Source organism: Mesoplodon bidens (genome assembly GCF_964165515.1).
Source record: "Mesoplodon bidens genome assembly, chromosome: 9".
NCBI classification, from domain to species: domain Eukaryota; kingdom Metazoa; phylum Chordata; class Mammalia; order Artiodactyla; family Ziphiidae; genus Mesoplodon; species Mesoplodon bidens.
This window is the reverse complement of record NC_138166.1, coordinates 60,901,567-60,921,427: the sequence shown is the minus strand read 5'-3', so window position 1 is coordinate 60,921,427 and position 19,861 is coordinate 60,901,567. Positions and strand designations below refer to the sequence as shown.

General features: G+C 51.4%; 2 protein-coding genes across 4 annotated transcripts in view; one reads left to right on the top strand and one right to left on the bottom strand.

The window, feature by feature from the left end:
- The window catches only part of MINDY4 (MINDY lysine 48 deubiquitinase 4), a 164,388-nt gene extending 162,575 nt beyond the window's left edge, over nt 1-1,813 (bottom strand). For all 3 annotated transcript variants that reach the window (XM_081243855.1, XM_081243857.1, XM_081243856.1), the window contains exon 1: nt 1,668-1,813. In XM_081243855.1, coding sequence (XP_081099981.1) covers nt 1,668-1,730 — 63 coding nt within the window. In that variant the 5' untranslated portion in view covers nt 1,731-1,813. The remainder of the gene's footprint in view (nt 1-1,667) is intronic.
- A 5,000-nt stretch (nt 1,814-6,813) lies between these two features.
- On the top strand, nt 6,814-11,134 carry INMT (indolethylamine N-methyltransferase; the record flags this gene model as incomplete). The annotated part of the gene is given in 5 exon segments (XM_081244005.1): nt 6,814-6,967; nt 8,473-8,680; nt 10,700-10,748; nt 10,750-10,926; nt 10,928-11,134. Coding segments are annotated over 5 exon segments (795 nt in total).
- Nucleotides 11,135-19,861: the final 8,727 nt, after the last annotated feature.

The following is a 19,861-nucleotide window of genomic DNA, read 5'->3' as shown; positions in this document are numbered from 1 at the left end:
TTCCAGCTCTCCATGACTTTCTGAATGACTGCAGGCAACTCCTTTCTCCTCTCGGGGCTTTAGTGTGCCCCGATGAAAAGTAGGAAGGAGAGGAGACCAAGTGAACCAGACGACTGCCAAGGTTCCGCCCAGTTCAGGTGTCAGCTCTGTGGACCTGTCTGGTGGGTGAGACAGGCAGATGTGTAAACTATGACATGAGCACCGATGAGCAAACCACAGACAAATGAATCTGTTATTTCAGCCGCAGTTACCTGAGACATCTTGAAGGAAATGGAACTTGGGATGGGCCATGGGTGGAACAGGGAAAAGAAAGCATGTGAGAGAAGCTGGAAATGAGATTGGGCTGGCAAGGTGAGGTCAAGCTACAGGGGAGCCTTGGATATCAGGTGAGGTCTCTGGATTTCGTTTGTACTCGAGAAAGGATACGTATGAGGAAAACTCTCAGAGAGTTTTGCTTGGTAGCCCAGACTTAAAAGAAACGATGGCTGTGGTCAGCCTCACAGGGTGTATCACTGATATCCCCTGTGTAGCCAGGACTAGGTGATGGCAGGTCAATTAGCCATAAAAACAGAGCAGGTACAGTGAGGCCACATTGCATTTTAAATAAAAATACATTTTCAAAAAGCAAAGAAAGACACTTTCAAAACAAATGCACATCAGAGATGGGGGAGGAGACAATGTTGAATGCCAACTATGTGCCAGATACAGTGGCTGGGACCTGCCCGTACATTATTATTAATCCTCTTTATAAATCTGCCAAGAGTAGGTCTTATTATTCCTCTTTTACAGATAAGGAAATCAAGGCAGTGAGTAAGGTACTCCAGCTTGAGCTGCTAATTAATAGCGGATATTTGAACTGTTCCCTCTGACTCCAAAGCCCTTCCCTTTCCCCCATTCAAAACACTGTTTATTTTGTTTGTGTCTTTTAATGCCAGACAAGAGCCCATCGTCCCCGCCCAACATGACGCCAGGAGGACACCAAACACATAGCAGGTGGTCAGTCTGGGTCAGCAGTGGGTGCTTTCCCTACACACCCGTACACAGTGACCCCCAGTGACCTTTTCCCCAGCCTGCCTTCATCTCCACTGTCAGGGCAGGTGGGAGCCAAGGACCTCCCCAACTTCTGAGTTCTCTGAAAACTCTCCTGGGACAAGACAATAGGAGAACTTAAAAACAAAACGACCTCAACGATTGAATTTCCCACTGATGAACAAGACTAAAAGGTCTGACTGACAACAACTTTTTTTAGCCCTTTGGAGTTCCTTTGGGGGTAAGTTCTTTCCTAGTGGGATGTAAGCCTTGGGACTGGTTATGGAGCCCGGCGGCAAGGCCGGCCTGCTGGGCTCCCAGAGCCTCGTGAACTTTAGGAAAATGGGGAGGGCCCAGGCCCCTGGTTCGCGCGCCCTGGAGGGAGACGCCCGAGAGGACGGCCGCGGTCCTGCCCCGCTTTGCGGGAAGTGCACCGTGAGAGAAATGGCTCCTGGGAAAGGTAGTTCCCCAGGCCCGGGAAAGCGGCGCTTGCCTCGGGCATCTCTAAGGCAGGCAGCGGGTAGGGGAAGGGCTCCCTCCCCCAAGGTGCAGAGGTTGCAGGAGTGCCTCCAGACTGTTCGCCCCGCCACCCCCAAAATTGAGCAACTTCCCAGGGCTGTGAGGGCGGCGCCACGTACCTTCCTGCTGAGGAACTCCCTGACCAGGGAGGCCGCCACCTCCTCCACGAAGAGGCTGTCCATGCTCCGGTCTGCCCACGAGGCCGCAGCGCCGCAGCCCCAGATCCCGGGTCCGTCGCGGCCAGTATGGCCGCGTTGCCGTGGCGACGGTGTCATCAGACCCGGAGAACTCCGCCCCTTCCCTGGGAGCGCGCGGGCTGGGAAGGCGGGAGGGCAGGGGCGGAGCAACCTTCAAACTTGCCCTGAGAGCTGGAGGCGGAACCCAGAAGGTACAAGCTCCGTGCATCCCAGGGATCAGGCCGCGGGCTCCGGGATTAGGTCCTGGCACTGGCCCTGTCCATCTGGGTGGCCTAGAACAAGTCGCTGTTCCAATCTGAGTAGCATCTCACAAGGTTTGGATTGGGGAGAGTGCCTGGCTCCTGGTTCCTAGAGGAGTAAACCCCCAGTGAAGTGGCCCCTAGAGGTCCACCCCCAGCACCTCAGCCGTCTCCTGGGTTCCCCCAGGCTGACCCACCTTGGTTGGCCTCCGCTGCAAGGATAAGGAGGCCCAGGACTCTCTACTGACTTGGTGCTCAAATTAAAGGATGAATCCCTGGCCCCCTTGGTGCCTGCTTTCCCATAAGGAGACTGCCAATTATTGAACACCAGGCATTTTCACACGTTACCACATCTTTAATCCTACAACCTCCAGGCAAGGTGCTTGCTATCGGCCCATTCTTTAAACCAAGACACTGAGATTCAGAGACGTTAAGATTGTGCTAAAGATCACACAACTAGGAACTGACAAGGCTAGGATTCCAGCCAAACCCATGCCTTTGCCCAGTACCAGCTTCCCCAAACTCAGTCACTTGGGGACCACCTTCACAATCTCCGCCCCATCTGCGCATCACCCAGTGTATTGGTCTGCTAGCGCTGGTGTACAAAGTACCACACACCGGGTGGCTTAAACAACAGAAGTGTATTCCCTCACAGTTCTGGAGGTTAGATGTCCAAGATCAAGGTGTCAGCAGAGTTGGTTCCTTCTGAGGTCTCTCTCCTTGGCATATAAATGGCCGCCTTCTCCCTGTGTCTTTGCATGGTCTTCCCTCTGCATGTCTGTGTCCTAATCTTCTCTCCTTAAAAGGATACCAGTTAACTGGATTAGGTCTACGCTAAATACCTCATTTTAACTTAATTACCTCTTTAATGGCCCAGTCTCCAACTACACATACATTCTGAGGTACTGGGGGTTAGAACTTCAACATACGAATTTTGAGGGACACAATTCAGTCCATAAAACCTGTACGGTTACTTAACATATTATTGACTTTAAGCCATCATACATGTTTCTAGATTTATTTCAAAAGGAAAGTATGGAAATCCAAGGTCAAGGCACCGACAGATTCAGTGTCTGGTGAGGACCTGCTTCCTGGTTCGTAGATGGCTATCCTCTTACTGCATCTTCACATGGCAGAAAGAGTGAGGGAGCTTGGTGGGCCTCTTTTATAATGGAACGAATCCCCTCCAAGAGGGCTCCACCGTCATGACCTAAGCACCTCCAAAGGCCCTATCTCCTGATACCATCATGCTAGCGGTTAGGGTTTCAATATATGAATCTAGGGGAAACACAAATATTAGACCATAACGATTACTTAGATAGTAGTATTTCAGCAAAAACTTGAAGAAAGACAGGATAAAAGCCATGCAGATACTCAGAAAAAGAGCACTCCAGGTAGAAGGAACAAGTGCAAAGGTCCTGAGACAGCACTGAGCCTGAGTGCTTGTGAAACAGGGAGGCCAGGAGGGAATGAGGCAGCAAGACCCACTACGAAGGCCTGTGGCTCTCGGAAGGACTTGAGCTTTTACTCTGAATTGGTTTTTGAGCAGAGGAGAGGCAGGCTCTAAGCTAGGTTTTAACAGGATCTCTCTGGCTTTGGGGTTGAGAATAGACTGTAGAGGGGTGAGTGTAGAAACCACTGTCCTAAGGTTTGCCTTCATCAGTTTGACATTTGGTTGATGCCAGGGCCGTCTCAGTCCCTTTTAAGAATGTCGGCATCATCTTAAACATCCTTCTATACTGTGACTTTTGAATAACTCAGGAAATTTTCCATTTAAGAAGACTTCTGGGGCTTCCCTGGTGGCACAGTGGTTGAGAGTCCGCCTGCCAATGCAGGAGACACGGGTTCGTGCCCCGGTTCGGGAAGATCCCACATGCTGCAGAGCGGCTGGGCCCGTGAGCCATGGCCACTGAGCCTGCGCTCCGCAAAGGGAGAGGCCACAACAGTGAGAGAGGCCCACGTACCCAAAAAAAAAAAAAAAAAAGAAGACTTCTGCCCTAACTTCAAACACAGGAGCACATTTTCAAGCTATCAAGAAAATAAACTGTTTAAGAGTCGACCAGCTGAGAAAAGAATCAATCTCATTCTCCAGATTAGGAAAACTATCATCTCAGCATCTCCCGCTCTGATACCCCTGTTATCCTTCTTCCCACATGAGCCTGTGGGGTGAAGAAATGAGTCCAGAACTTGCAGGGGTAAACAGGACTTTTCTCTAGTGAGATGTAAGCAGTCACACAGAGCCTCATCTCATACCAAACACCAAAATAAAGGCTAAATATCTTTTAAAAATCATCACAGAAGCTATCACAATTGGATAGCTATCAGAACTCTGGACATGGAAGGATTTTCAAAGCTTAGATAGAAACAAGCCCAAAGGAAAAATAATTTGACACATTTTATTAAAGGAAAATTAAATATTTGTCCAGAAACAATAAACAGCAAAAGCATTGTTTTCCTTAGAAAAATAATTTGGCAAGTATTTACCTAAATTATTTGTACGAAAAGTTTTTAAAAATTGATCCATTAATCTTATGTCTAGGAATCCAGCCCAAAGCCAGAATCCAAAATACAGAAAAAGCTTATTGCACGAGGATATTAATTATGAGATTATTTATAACAATGAACACCTGTAAGTCTCTTACCTGTCAACCACTTGGGGAGCAGTTAAGTCAAGTTACTTGGACCTCTGTGTACCGTTTATTAGGCAACACTAAAAACTGACATTACCAGCTCATTTCGAGTGATACAGAGAAGGGACGCTGACCCCGTGCCGGACAACCAAGCAGGCATGGGGGGCACACACGGTGACTCTACGGCCCTGCAAAACCACTGCAGGTTCACATGTCTGGGGGCACACTTATAACAAGAAACCCTGTGACAAATATGACACACTCAGTGTCACCAATAATTTTAATCCTCCTAGAGTTTATGTTAATTGAGTCTGAATATAACATACTTTTTTAACAAATTGGAGAGACATCTAACTTTATTTTCTTCCAACTGGACAGGCAGTTGTGCCCTCACCATTTATTATATAATCGACCCTTTTCTCACTGAGTGGAAATAGCACAAGTACAGGTTCTAGTAATATCAGAAGAGGGGGAAATTTGCACTGAAAACAATAAAATAGAGTTTCTAGTCTGTTAAAACTCAAAAACCTGAAAAATAAATGTTGATTCTGGGTGGTAGGACTTGGGGCTCTGCGGCTCACATCACAGTGGCCTCAGTATCACCTGGGAACCAGAATCTGCATTTAGCCGGGTCCCCAGGCTATTCCCAGGCACACTAGTTTGAGCAGCACAGCTAAGGGACCTGGATAGACCGCGCAGTATGATGGGGAGAGAATAAGGTTTGGAGCTGGTCTTTATTTTGGCTTTGGACATGGGCCTTGAATCTGTACCTAGACCTAGACTTGCTGCCAGGACCCCCTTGGGAAAAGGCCCGTCACCTTCATCCTCCTCATCTCCAATGGGAGGGGGGAGGGTCTCAACACCCTCTCTACTGATTGTTGTGAAGACGGCAGCGAACGAGGGTGGGGGACACACCTGGCACGTATTATAGGCCAGGGCCCCAGACTTGCCTGTTTGCAAAACACACTAGAGTTTGCTACCTGAAATCTCTGAGCTTAGGTGAATTTTTGAAAGAGATTTGGCAACACTTTTTTATATAAAACTTTTATTTGAGATCATGTAGAGTCACATGCAGCTATAGAAATAATACACAGAGATCCACGTATGCTTTACCCAGTTTCCATAATGGCGGCATCTTTCAAAGCATAGTAAATATCACAACCAGGATATTGTCACTGATACAACCCACTGCTCTTATTCATCTTTTCCTAGTTTTACTGGTAGTCATATGTGTGTGTGTGTGTGTGTGTGTGTGTGCACAAATTCTATGCAATTTAATCACATGTTGTGTTTATGTATGCCAATAGTTTTTAAATGGTTTGTGCAAACAGAGGCTTCCCAACCTTTTCAGGGGCCCCGGTTAAGTTTACTTTTACCCTCAGCAAAATAAAGGATTGATTGGGCTTCCCTGGTGGCGCAGTGGTTGAGAGTCCGCCTGCCAATGCAGGGGACACGGGTTCGTGCCCTGGTCCGCGAAAATCCCACATGCCGCGGAGCGGCTGGGCCCGTGAGCCATGGCCGCTGAGCCTGCGCGTCCGGAGCCTGTGCTCCGCAACGGGAGAGGCCACAACAGTGAGAGGCCCGCGTACTGGCAAAAAAGTAAATAAATAAAGGATTGATTAAGCAAACAGAGTAAACAGAATTGAAGACAGGAGGAAATATTTAACCAAGGTCAGGACAAACTATTTTCAAGAGCAAGCTCACTGACCTCAGTCAGTGAAATCTTAGCCACCTCTGCATCCTGTTTTCCACCCTACGGGTTTTTCCTTTCTTCGTCTCATTTGTCCACCAGTCCCAAAGAGGGAAGCATCCTTGACCTATTCCAGATGCTGGTCTCTCTGTGTCTTTGTCCATCTGTGTCTCTCTCTTAGTTCTGGGGCACTGCCCCTCTGCTTAACCCTCACCCGCAGTACGTGCATTCAAAACATCACCTCTCACGAGCCAAGTACTGAGAACCCCCAGGAGCACATGTTGGCCACCCTGTTGCATTTCTGTGTTGAGATAATTATCAAACAGATAAACTCCAGCCAGAAAAGCTAACATCGTGGCCTGACTCCAACTATGTGGAATCTGAGCTCCTCCCTGGGCGGGAGGGTCTGTCTAAGGAGATTATGAAACTCCTGATGGGAAGAGGCAGGGAGAGGAAAGTGGTTATAACGGGACTGCAGCAATGGGAAACACAGCCAGGTCCCAGCTAGAATGGAGGGCAACCTGTACACAGGAGAGGACTACAGGAAAGAGATCGACTCCCAGGACTACTTAAAGACGTACTGCACCTTCGATTCAGGCACCGTAGCTGAAAATGAAATCTTGACATTTAACCTGAAAAACCTCTTTGAAACCTTCTCTTCAGGTGAGTGTCTGGTCTCCATCTCAGGGAGAGACAGGGCTGCACCTAACAGGAAGAGCTGCCGGCGGCAGGGGACCTGTGCTCTGGGACACTGCTCACCAAGGATGTTGCAAAGGCAGTTCAGCCTGTGAACCCATGAGGCCCTCTGCCGGGTGGCAACTGAGCGGGACCTAAGCACTGGCCTTAGAAGCCAAAGAGCCAGGCTTGAGTCTGTGACAGTCAGTCTCAGTTTCTTCCCCCTGTGAAATGGGAAGGTAACTCCTGAGCTGTGGGGCTCACAGGCTCATGCTGGAGGGGATTTGAGACAACAGACATGAGCACACTGCCCGCATCTGACTATCTCTGCCTGTCTTCCCGTAAAGCCGGGGTTTGTAGCCTTGGCTCCTGAATCCCCTTGAAAATCTGAGGAAAGCTCTGGTGCACAGGCGTGCGCACACACACACACACACAGTCACACTCCTAATCTTTTACTCAGAATTAAGAGAGCTCATGGATACACAAAGCCAAACACAGCTCAGTTTACAAAACCCTGCTCTTGGGCGTCAGGCTGGGTGATCAGCAGGGATTATCGCCCAGGTTCCTCAGTGCACACAAGGAGAGGCTGAGGTGGGAAAGAGGGGGGTGGCCAGACCAGGTCAGACTGCCAGTCAGTGGCAGCAGCGAACTTCAAGATCAGTTAACGCAGGGCTGCCATGCACAGTTGGGCAGGGAGTATACTGAACAATTAGGGGTTACTCAGTCACTCAGCAAACATTGCCTTACTATGTAATCAGTGCCAAGAACGGTATATTAAGCAATGTCCACAAAAATACAGATGAAAGAAAGCTTAAGGCTCACAGAGACATCTGAGGAGACTTTCTAGAGGAAGGACCGGCACTGAGCCTTGAAAAATAGACAGGTGTGTTTCAATGGAGAGCGGAGGAGGGGGGAAGCAGGGAGAAGAGGGAAGTGCACTTAGTGCTTCTCTGAGGCAAAGATCCTTCCCCTCAACTCATCACCGGATCCCCTTGCCTCCCCTGATTGACTAAGCCAGTTTTGAACCCACTGGCTCGGGTCTTATCCCTTATCAGAAGCTCTGTCTTCTGCAACAGAGGAGGTGGGAGAGTGGGCCATGGGGGGTCACTCTCACCATTGTTTTAAACCCAGAGTCAGAAGACTGTTGGAAACAAACCAGTTCCAACCAAGAAGTCAATCTGAAACCTGCCCAGAAGTGCAGAATTTGTCCTATCAGGCCTCTGGTAGCAACCCTTGGGGCAGCAGGGGGACGTGATGTGCGCCAGGCTGTGCCCCACCTGCCAGCCGTCACCCCCTGAGCCCCAGGCATGGGGTTCTGGACTCCTCACACAGCCTGGCTGCTACCCAAGGCAGGGTCGGGTCCCCTGTGAGCCACCCTCCCCTGCTGGCAAGTCCTGGGGCAGGACAGAGCCTGGCATCTCCATCCATCACAGCTGGGCCTGGAGTAGGGTGTCCCCCGCTCCCACGCACCTGGAAAACACTGTCTCCTGCAGCAGGAGCGAGAGGTGATGTCCTGATCAACACTGGCCCAGGCCCCACCATCTACCAGCTGCTCTCGGCCTGTGAAGCCTTCCGGGAGATCATCGCCTCAGACCACTCGGAGCAGAACCCCCAGGAGTTGAAGAAGTGGCTGAAGAAGGAGCCAGGGGCCTACGACTGGTCCCCAGCCATGCAGTACGTGTGTGAGCTGGAGGGAGACAGGTACCCACGGCCACCATCCCTCTCAGATGAGGTCTCCCTGTCACCTGCAGGCCAGAGCCTGAACCTGCCACCCTGCTTCACCTGCCACTTCCCTACAGGTTCTTCCTGACCTGGGTCTCTGACCCAGAGCACCTCCCTCTCTTTGAGTGAGTCCTGCCTCCAGCCTCAGAGCTGCCTGTGCTCTTAGCTTTGGTTGCCCTACTGGGCTCTCCATACTTTGTACCCCACCCATCCTGCAGAACCAGCTTCAGTCCCGCCTCCTCCTGGAAGCCTCCCCTGATTGCTCTAGCTCACACAGATCTCACGTCCCTCTGGTACAGCTTCTCCTTAACCCTAATGTTGGAGGGGGACTTGTTATGGGAAGACATGGGCTTCAAGGAATCCCCCTGAAGCACTCTTACAAAATCCCACAGACCAACAGCACTGACCCCTCCAGGCACCTTCCCCATCCAATTCACAGAGAGGGAACCCATCTACCAGAGCCCCAGGGGTCACAGGCAGGATGCTGGCCCTGATTTTGCAGCTGAGGAAACTGAGGCCCAGACATGGAGAGTGGCCTCTAGGACACCTTAGAGCCAGGACAAAGATCAGAGTTTAAATTCCTGACCCATCCTTGGGCCATGGGGCTCTGACCTAGTTATAGGTAGGGGCAGCCTGCAGTGGGACAGAGCTGGAGGGTCTCTAAGCACAGGGTCTCCACATCAACCCAGCCTGGGCTTCATTCATTCCTGTCATCATTCACGGAGAGCATTCTGATGGTCACGCCTGCTTCTAGGTACTGGAACTATTACAGTGAACAGACAAAGTCTCAGCCCCAAGGAGCTCACATTCTAGTAGGGAAGACAACACAACCAAGCTAGATAGAGGTAGATATTCAGGGAAGAACAAGTGTTCTAGAGAAGAATCTTCAGCTGAGTAGAGGCCTACAAGAGGTAGGGGTGCTGTGTTAGGTGGAATGGTGTCTTAATCACCTCAGGCTGCCATAGAAATGCCATAGATCCAGTGGCTTAAACAAAGACATTCATTTCTCACGGTTCTGGAGACTGGAAGTTCAAGATCAGGTCTGGTGAGGGCCCTTTTCCTGGCTGGTAGACAGCCGTCTTCTTGTTGTGTCCTCACAAGAAGGAAAAGGAAAGTCAGCAAGCTCTCTAGTGTGTCTTCTTTTAAAAGGCACAAATCCCACCATGAGAGGCCCCACCCTCATGATCTCATCTACCTCTAATTACCTGCCAAAGGCTGCATCTCCAAATACCCTCACATTCATGTTAGGGTTTCAGCATATGATTATGAGGGGGGCACAATTCCGTCCACAGCAGATGGTAAGAGGAGGCCTCTCCAAGGAGGAGCCCTCGGAGCAGCTTCCTGGGTGAGGTGAAGGAGAAAGAATGTGAAGATCTGGGGAAAGAGAGTGTCAGGCAGAGGGGACAGCAAGGGCCAAGGCCCAGCAATGGGAAAGAGCATGTTTAACAGAGCATATTTAAAGGGTCAAGGGCTGCAGGGAAGAAGCATGCGGATATGTTGCTGAATGGGGACAAAGTTTCAGTATGGGGTGATAAAAAATTTTGGAAGCAGACAGTAGTGATAGTTGCACACATTGTGAATGCAATTAAGGCCCCTGAATTGTACATTTAAAGTGATTTAAATGGCAAGTTTCTGTTATATATATTTTACAACTTGAAAAATTAATAAGGCAATGTATCAAAAATTGAATTATTTTGAATTATCAAGAAGAAAGATAAATAGAAGGAGAGGAAGGAGGAAGTGGACAAAGAGGAAGAAGGAAGAATCAAATGTCAAATCCCCTGTCACCTACCAGCTGTGTAGCCTTGAGCAAATCACTCAACCTCTCTGTGCCTCAGTTTCCTCATCTGTATAATGGGGGAAATACGATCTCCCTCAAAGAGTAGCTCAACAGGTTAAATCATGGGCCTTGCCCATAGGGAGCCCCTGCATAGGGGGCGAGGGGTGGAGGGATGTTGTCATAATTTTCATCATCACCTCCATGACCCTCCCCCACAGGAGCAAGTGGCAGGAGAAGGAGGCCCGTCTCCGAAGGACAGTCACGCGGGTTACTGAAGCGTGACGCGAACCAGCCGCACCCACTGGGGCCTGCCCAGGTGCCACCAGTTGACTGCGTGCTGACCCTGCTGGCCCTGGAGTGCGCCTGCCATGACGTGGATGCCTACCGGGCGGCCGGGCAAGGCCTGGTCAGCCTGCTGAAGCCGGGCGGGCACCTGGTCACCGTGCGCAGTAGCCCTGCGCACCCAGCACTACATGGTGGGCGCCAAGAAGTTCTTTGGGCTCCACCTGGAGAAGGAGACGGTGGAGAAGGCCTTGCAGGACGCCGGCTGCCAGGTGCTGAGATGCCCGTACTCCCCCGTCAGCTACTCAGAGGCCCACTGCATCAACGAGGGCATCTGCTTTGTGGTCGCCCGCAAGGGTCCCGGGGCCTGAGGCCAGCCTGGCAGAGAGGGCCTGCCCCGGAAGGGAAGTCAGGGCCAGCGTTTCTTAGAGTCTCACTCCACAGCCCCCTAATGCAGGGCCAGCCTGAACCCTATCCCTTCATTCTTATTACTATGTCCCAAGATCACAGGTGAAAAGCAGGGTCTCCCTGCCCCCAGCCCAGGGATCCGTCCCCCACACCCTTTTCTGGCTCATACTGCACCAAAAAATCAGGAAAATAAAGTGGCTCAGCTAGATATTGCCTTAATTTGGTTCCTCCCCCCACCCCCCCGAAGCAGACCCTCAGACAAGGATTTGAGAGCAAATAGTTTATCTGAGAGAGGATCCCAGGAAACACCAATAGGAGCGTGGGAAGGAAAGCAGGGAAGGCAGGCAGACAGGCAGGTAATAAAGGGTGTGTCCTCAAGCCCGTCACCACTGCGGGCAACTGGAGATCACCTGTCGGGGGGCTTCAGAGTCGCCCCACTCCAGGAAGTTGAGGCATTTGTCCACCAACTCCCAGGGTCGTGGTTGAGGGCTGCCCAGGGTGCATGAATTGGCCAGGATTTTTGAGCCTGCCTATCATGTGCAACAGGGAGAGACACTCAGACAAAGACCTGCAGGGCTGGTCCCTGGAAGTAGGAGAGTGGGGCTGGTCTGGGCAGCCTGGCCCTTCTGCTGGAGGAACAGGACCTCAGGTTCTCAAAGCCGAAAGGCATCTGTAAGAACTAGATTATTTCCGGGCCAAACTCCTATTCCCCCTTGGGTGGGAAAACCAAGATCTGGGAGGAGAGGTGACTGGTTCCTGATGGCTCAGTGAGTCCACTGCAGAGCCAGAGCTGGAGCCGCGGGCCAGGTTAGGATGGACCTGGATGGGGGATGGAGCTGCCAGGAGAGGGTACAAAGGGAGACCTGGCAAACCTGGGGGAGGCAGGGGCCTGTACCCAGCCCATGGACTCTGTGCCCCTCATTCTTTCTTCCTCAGGTCACCCCATGGACCCGGTACCCTGGGCTTAGAAGGGCAACCAGAGGTCCAAGGCAGCTCCCCCAGAATATGTGTGAAGTGAGGCTACTATGGACCTGGCAGGTGATGGAGTCCCAGGGAGTGGTCAGCTGAACTAGGCCAGGCAGGGCAGGGAGTCAGGCCTCTCCATCCATATGACCAAGAAAACAAGCTCTTGGAGCTTTGGGAAGACCTGGGTTACATCCCTAGAAGAAACTTCACGAAGTCGTGTGTCTCTCGAGACACTCCTTGCCCACACAGCCGGCCAGCTCACATCCCAGCCAGCTCCTGACTCTGGGCTGACATATTCTCTCTGGGATGTGGGAGAGTGTTGGCCTTTCTCCACCAGAGCCTGGCTCATACAAAGCCCTTCACGCTCTCTGACCTATGGCGTGGGCCCCTCACAGCTCCCAGTGTCTACATTAGTCCATGCTCCATCAAGCAGTCTCCCAGAGCAAATGCAGTCAAGCCTCTGCCCTGTTGGAACCGTGGGCCCCGGGAAAAGGTCCCAACAGGTAACGGCCCACGAGGCTCTCCGCAACCTGGCTGCTGCCTTGTGTCCTGCAGCTACCACGCAGGGCTCCCTGAACGTCCAGCCTCCTCCCACCTGCACGTCCTTACCCCAGAAACGCGTTCTCTCTCCTCCAGCCCAGGCCCCAGCTCTGAACAGCTTCCAACAAGGTGTCCAGGACATAGCAGTGACAGGGAGAAGGGCTGAGCCAGGACTCTTCACCCAGACAAAAGGGCAGCCTCCATTTGCTAACCTGCTGCTAAAGCCCAGTGTTTTCCAAACTGCTTCTATTGTGTTCTTGGGGGTCCCTGAGCCTTAAGGCAGGGGGCAGCGGCAGGACAGTCCTCCTCCTTCCAATGTCAGCTGAAACATGGGCGGCTGACAGGAGAGAGGGGGCAATGTGAGGCGGCAATGGCTCCCCATGACCACCAGAGGGTAGTGCAGGGCAGAAAGCTGCCGGCAGACGTGCAAGGAGAGCAGATTTCAGAGGTTTGCTTGGAAAGACAATTCCATGCTTGGGCCCCTTTTTGGCTCAGTTGGGTCCTGCCAGGCCTCACCGAGCCCAGAGCCATAACCAGACCCGTCAGAGGAGCCTGGAAACCATTGGACAGGAAGAGCCTCCCTGATACCGGGACTTGCTGTCTCTGTGGGTCCTGGACACTGCATGTCAGCTGGGGCCCAGGAGATTAGGGCTTTGCAAACTAACGTGCATGTGAGTCACCTGGGGAGCTTGTTAAGCTATGGATTCTGATCCAATAGGTCCAGTCCAGTAGGGCCTGAGATTCTGCATTCTCAACAAGCCTCAAACTATCCTGATGCTTCTGGTCCAAAGGCCATACTTTGAAGATCAAGGCATTAAGGAATGCATCTTGATTTCTGCTTTCCCCCTGAGTAACAGGGCTCCTGGGCACACCTTGGAGTTGGCACACCTAACTTTCTGGCCCCTAGCTCCAGGTGAGAGAGGGAGGAGGCCCAGCACTCTACCCAGAAAACATCTCCGGTTCCCCTTCTCTTAACCCAGGCCTGGTGGGCTCTCCCCTCCCTCTGCTCTTTGAAAGCTTCTCCTCCAGATGGAAGTCCTCAGGGAATGGACTGAGGGAGCCCCCAGACTCCTCACTCAGCAGGATTTGCTGCTGCTGAGGTCGGCATGTGTTTCAAACAACTAGATGCCTGCCTGCCAGCCCTTCATGACTAAGACACCCATCAACCTGCCACATCACCTGCCCTCCTCTGAGCTCCTAAGAGGCAGAGGGGACAGGGTGGATTAACATGAGGACCAAAGAAGCAAAGTGGCTTCCACAAAGGCACTGCCCTTCCACATTCCCAGCACGAGTCCCTCAAAGAAGGCTGGGGGCTCGGACTGGGGTTCTCACCCTGGATAGGCATGGAGTCACCCAGGGAGCTGGAACCTTCCTGCAGCCTGGGAACTCCTCCAGACCAACTACATCAAAAGCTCTGGGTTGAGGGACCCAGGCAGTAGTATTTCATAACACTCTCCTGGGGATTCGAGTGTGGAACCCAGATGGAGAACTACTCACCTGGGCCACTGCTCATGGACAACCTGGGGCTCTAATAAAATGCATATTCTGAGTTGATAGGTCTGAGATGGGCTGAGAATTTGCATTTGTAACGTGTCCCCAGGTGATGCCCCTGCAGCTGATCCCAGAACCAGTCTGGGAAACAAGACTACAGACGGGGGGACCTCCTCTTGTCCCCCCAGCCTGGGCCCATGCTAGCTGGGGGAGGGGGACTGAGGAACACAATAAAGTGGTCCAAGTGCAAAGCAAAGCAATGACCCCTGATGGACCACATCCTTCAGACCTAGGGTATTGACTGATTCACAAAAGCCTTCTGAATCAGCAAAGCCAGATCTCTCTGTGCTGCCTCTACTAATACATCATTGGGAGCATCCAAGAGTCACTCATTCCTTCTAGAGGTTCATCCACAGAGCGACTGTCTGTATTTTAGCCCCACTTGCTCTCCTGCCCTCCCGACTACAGTGTCCAGCCACCTCCACTTGCCAGACCTCAGCCCCTCTAACTCAGCAGGTGCAAAGGCAAAGTCCCCATCCCCCATCCCTCTCCTCCTCACCCGTCCCCACCCCAGTGAGGACACTTCCGTCCATGCCCTCACCCATCCCAACCTCCTTCCTCTCTCACCATCGGTTGTCACCCAGGCTCACCCAGGCCTCTTCATGTTACCTCCTAAACAACTCTTCAAATCCACCCAACCGCTCTCCACCCCATCGCTGCCTGAACCCAGCCATATTATCCTCACTTCAATTCTGCCATGCATTCCTGACCGGTCCCAGCCTCCATATCTGCCGTTTTGTGCCTGTTTTTTTTTATCTTCTCCACCAGCCAATGAACTCCTTGGAGCGCACAGGGCCTGCCATACAGGAGGGGTTTGATGAATGCCACCTGCATGAAGGAAAGAGTCAGGGGCCCGGGTGTCCAGTCCTGGCGGCTCTGTTCACTCACTTGCTGACCTTTGGCAAGAACTTTCTTTCCCCCGGCATCACTCTCCTCATCTGAAATGGTACCCAAAGATGCTTAAACATCAGTTCTGAGATCCCTGTGAGGGGATGTGATCTTCTGTAGCTTACTCCTCCCCAGAAGCCAGGAGGGTCCCAGGAGAGAACAGCCATGGGGCCCCCTGATCCCAGGGGTGACCTCTTTTTCCCTCCCTCTCTCCTCACCACCAGCCAGGCCCTTCCCTGAACCTGGACACCCCATCCTGAGAAGGGTCAGGGCTCCCCCACCCACAGACTCTGGGCTGCAGGATGGGCATCAGAGAGAGCTTGTTAGAAACGCAGACTCTCAGATCCCAGCCCCGACCTGCTGAAGCCGACCTGCACTTTAACAAGATCCCCAGGGGCTTCTCCTGCACTACAACCTGAAAAGCCCTGATTTAGAAATGCAGAGATGAAGACAGGATGCTGAGGGGGCGGAAGGGCAGAGGAGAGGGAGCAGGGCTCCTTCCCAGCAGCCTCCTCTCTGGCCTTCCTCACCCTCCTGTCGCAGCTCAGTGGTTGGGGGTCCCCACCTCCCCACACAGAGCACATTCTCCCTCCTCACCCCCTCCATTCCCACCACATCACCCATTTCTTCCTTCAGGGCACGTGTTATTCTCTTTGCTGTCTCTATCCCCTTCCCTCCCCGGAAAGGACGTTCTCTCCTTCCCTGATGTACCCCCCGTGCCCATCACATGGTACCAGCTGCACAACTATTGCTAAATAAAGAAGTTGACTGTGTGAAACTTACAATTATGGACTTCACCCTCTGAACTTCAAAGCTGCCAAAACTGTCTAATCCAACAGCTTTGTCCCATTCTTTACATTTCAAATGGGCCAGAATCCAACAACTTTATACTTCAGGCAGAACATCCAGATTTCAAAAGCATGTACCAGGGTGGGGTAGATTGCAAAACTGACCAAAATTCTTCCCTTTCCAGCAGGCAACTTGTCTTTGCAAATGACTTGGCTGCTCCTCCCACTGGGAGGTCACATCTATTCCTCCGCATCTCTTGCCCACTCCCAATCTCGGCTTGGCCATGTGTCTTGCTTTGGTCAATACGCATCAGCAAAAGTGATGCTGGCAGGGGGTTGAAAAGCACTTGCACATGGGGCTTGTTCCATCTCTCGCTCCTTGGTATTTACCCAAGAGAGTTGAAAATGTATGTCCACACAAACACCTGTACACAGATGTCAATACCAGCCTTGTTCATAATTGCCCAAACTTGGAAGCAACCGAGATGTCATTCAATAGGTGAATGGATGAATATACTGCGGTCCATCCAGATAATGGAATATTATTTGGTGCTAAAAAATAATGATCTCTCAAGCCCTGAAAGTCATGGAGGAACCTTAAATCATATTACTAAGTGAAAGAAGCCCATCGGAAAAGGCTACATAGTCCATGATTTCAATTATATGATGACATCCTGGAAGGGGCAAAACTATGGAAACAGTAAAAGGATCAACTTTTACAGGGATGGGGGAAAGGAAGGATTAATAGGCTGAGCACAGAGGATTTTTAGGACAGTGAAACTATTCTGTATGGTACTGTAATGGTGGATACATGTCTTTACCTACAGTTGTCAAAACCCATAGAATGTACCCCAAGAGTGAATCAAATGGAAACTGTGGACTTTGAGTAATAAGATATCAGTATAGATTCACTGATTGCAACAAACGTACCCATCTAGGGGTGGATGTTGATAGTGGGGGAAGTTGAGGGACAGGGGGAAAGTGGGAACCCTCTGTACTTTCTGTTCAATTTCACTGTGAACCTAAGACTGCTCTAACAAATAAAGTGTCTTTTTTTTAAAAGTGCTCATACACTGGAGCTTGTTTCCTCTCTTGCTGCTCTGGGGAACCCTGTGACCTGGAGCATGTCGAAAAGCCCAGGTGGCCTCTGGATCCTGGTGGCCGTGCCTACCGCCCCAGCTGATATGGAGCCAACTGCCAGGCAAACGAGTGAGGGCCTCCCAGACAGACCATCAGCCCAGCCAAGGTGCCAGCTGAGTGCAGAGAGTAGCCAAACCGGCCCTGACCAGCAGCCCTGCACAGCCAACTCACAGAATAATGAAATAAAAATAAATGCTTCTTGGTTTCAGTCTCTAATTTGGGGGGTAAGTGGCTACCACACAAAAAACAACTGAAACAGATTTTTCAATTAAAGTGGCAGAGCGAACACACATTTGAGCTCTATCTGTTCCGAAACCCCACTAAAATGACAGCAAACATTATTTAACACCATAAACCCACAAGGACAAACTGGAAAGGAGATGACCTCACCACGATTCTGAAAGCTGGGCGTCAGCCTGATTAGTGGTCCCTAACCTCGCTGCATCATAAGCCCGCAGTGGTGGATGCTGATAAGCAACATGATTTGCTTTAGGAGACTGGACTGGCTGCTTCTGGAAAAGGCAGATCAAGTGGGCTGACTGTGGGCACACAACGGGAGGGTTATTGAACACTGTGTGGGATAAGGCCAGGTGCTCACACCTTGCTCATCAACCCAGGGCAGCTGGCACTCCTCACCCACACACACAGGACCAAGGTGGGTTCTCAGAGAGGGCCAAACAGAGGGGGGCTGGACCATGACTACGAGTGGATGGGAGAAGCACCATCCTGAAAATAAAAGGATTATGAAGACTTACAGGCTGAATATCAAGGCCATCCCCTACCCCAGGCTTTTTCCCTCTTACTCAGCTTCCAGAATGCCTGCTGCTAAGTGTTTTTTCCTCTAGCAGGAGGCCGGGTGGAGGGGGTGTTCTCTGGAGAACCTGACCAAGGCAAGAGAAGTTGACTTAAAGTGTCCTATTGACCTAAGAAATCGACATCGGTTGTCCCCCAACAAATAGCTCAGCCAGATCACGCCCCGCCATGAATACAGAGCTTCTAACCTCTGCAGTGCGCCTCTCCAAGTATGAACAGACAGCTAAGGATTGCCACACATGTGAGGAGAACCTAATCACTAGAGAACAAAACAACAGGAAAAAAAAGCAACGGTGGAAGAAACAGATTGTGTAGGAAGCAGAAATTTACACCATAATTACTGGCACCTACAAGGAACAGGTTCTGTCCTGCTGGGGCCAAATCAGGGCTTAAAATAGCAGGAAATCCAGAAATCCAGGAAAGGCAAATGTAAGCTTCAGCAGAGGAGCCTGGAATTCTGGAAGGGAAGGGTCCTCCACCCCAGCCCCTCACACCCCATATGGGAAGATAACAAAAATTCCTCCAAACTTCCTTAGGGGTCACCTGATGTGACCTTACTGTTCCCAAACCTCAGCCCTCCCTGCCTCAGGATCTTTGCATGTGCTGTTTACGCTGCTTTGCATGCCTTTGGCCTTGGCTGTGGCCATACTTGGTAGATCCTCCCCTTAGCTCTAAACCCAGGTAGTTTATCTGCTCCATCTAGAGCATCTTTCCTTCCCCCTTCACCACCAGCACGGTGCCACATGGTATTTTGCAAGGCTCTGTGGACCCGTCATCTTGTTTGCCACAAGTCTGTGAGCTCCATCAGGTTGGGGACAGGTCTTAACTACTTCTGTACACCCAGGGCTGGAACATGGCATGTTAACATGGGAATCAGCACAGATGAGCACATTTCTCAGTTAGCCATCGTCCACTGAGCTAATTGTCACTGGACACAGCCCTCCATTGTCCTCCCCATCGCTGTATCACAGAGGGCAGTAGAGAGTGGAGGTCAAAGGCATCACTACCTGGGTTTCAATCCTGATCCTGACACTCAAGGTATATGAACCTGGGCAAGTTAGTTAAGCTCTCTCCAACGCTGTTTCATCATATGCAAAATGCGGTGGTAGTGGAGATGAAATGAGTTCATATATAATAGTAAGCACTCAGCATCTCGTCTGGTGCAAGGTAAGCGCTATGAAGCGTTGGCTGTTGTCAGGACTCCTTCCCTTTTAATTCCACTCATGTCCAGTGAGCACAGAGGAGGAACCTCCCACCCTGCTGGGCATCCAGGGATCAATCAGTGGCTCAGTCAGAGGTGGCTGGAGGGTGGGCTCCAGCACGCAAAGCCGGGGAGCTCCCAAGGAGGTCCGTAGGGATTTAGGGAACCCCAAGGAAGTCAGTGGGCCCTGAGGGAGCTCCCCTGAAGGCAAGGGGAGGGCACAGAGCTTGACCCTGAAGAAGGAAGATGAGGAGGACATCACCTTTCCAGGATGACACAATCACAGGAAGGAGGGGAAAATACCTGGCGTGTGCAGGTGAGGTAGCGTTATGAGGAGACTGTGATAGGAGAGGAAGCTGAGGCGTGAGTGGGGACAGAGCCCAGCTGGGTTGGATGGATGGGATGGGCGACTGGCTGGATTGGGATGTCGCTGTGGGGGTCGGCACCGTGCAGGCAGCCCTGGGCTCCTGCTTCAGCGGCTGCCCTGGTCACGGACAGCCTTGCAATGGCCATCAAGCTCTCTGAGGACCAGAACAGGAAGTGGAGCCCAGCACCCTGACAAACACCAAAGAATAAGCGTGCACACCTTGGGAATTCTTGAACTTGGAATCCAGACTGCGAGTGGCAAACATTCATGGAATACTTGAGTCTTAGAATCCAGCTTACAGGTACACAGAAGCTGAGCATTCTGGAAACCTCTAGAAGACAGGCATGTTCAAGGCTGGCCCAATTCTCTCCCAGATTTGGCCTGTGTGGTAGGACCCTGGTCTGGTTTTCAGATTCTTCTGAGGAAAGTGGGAACC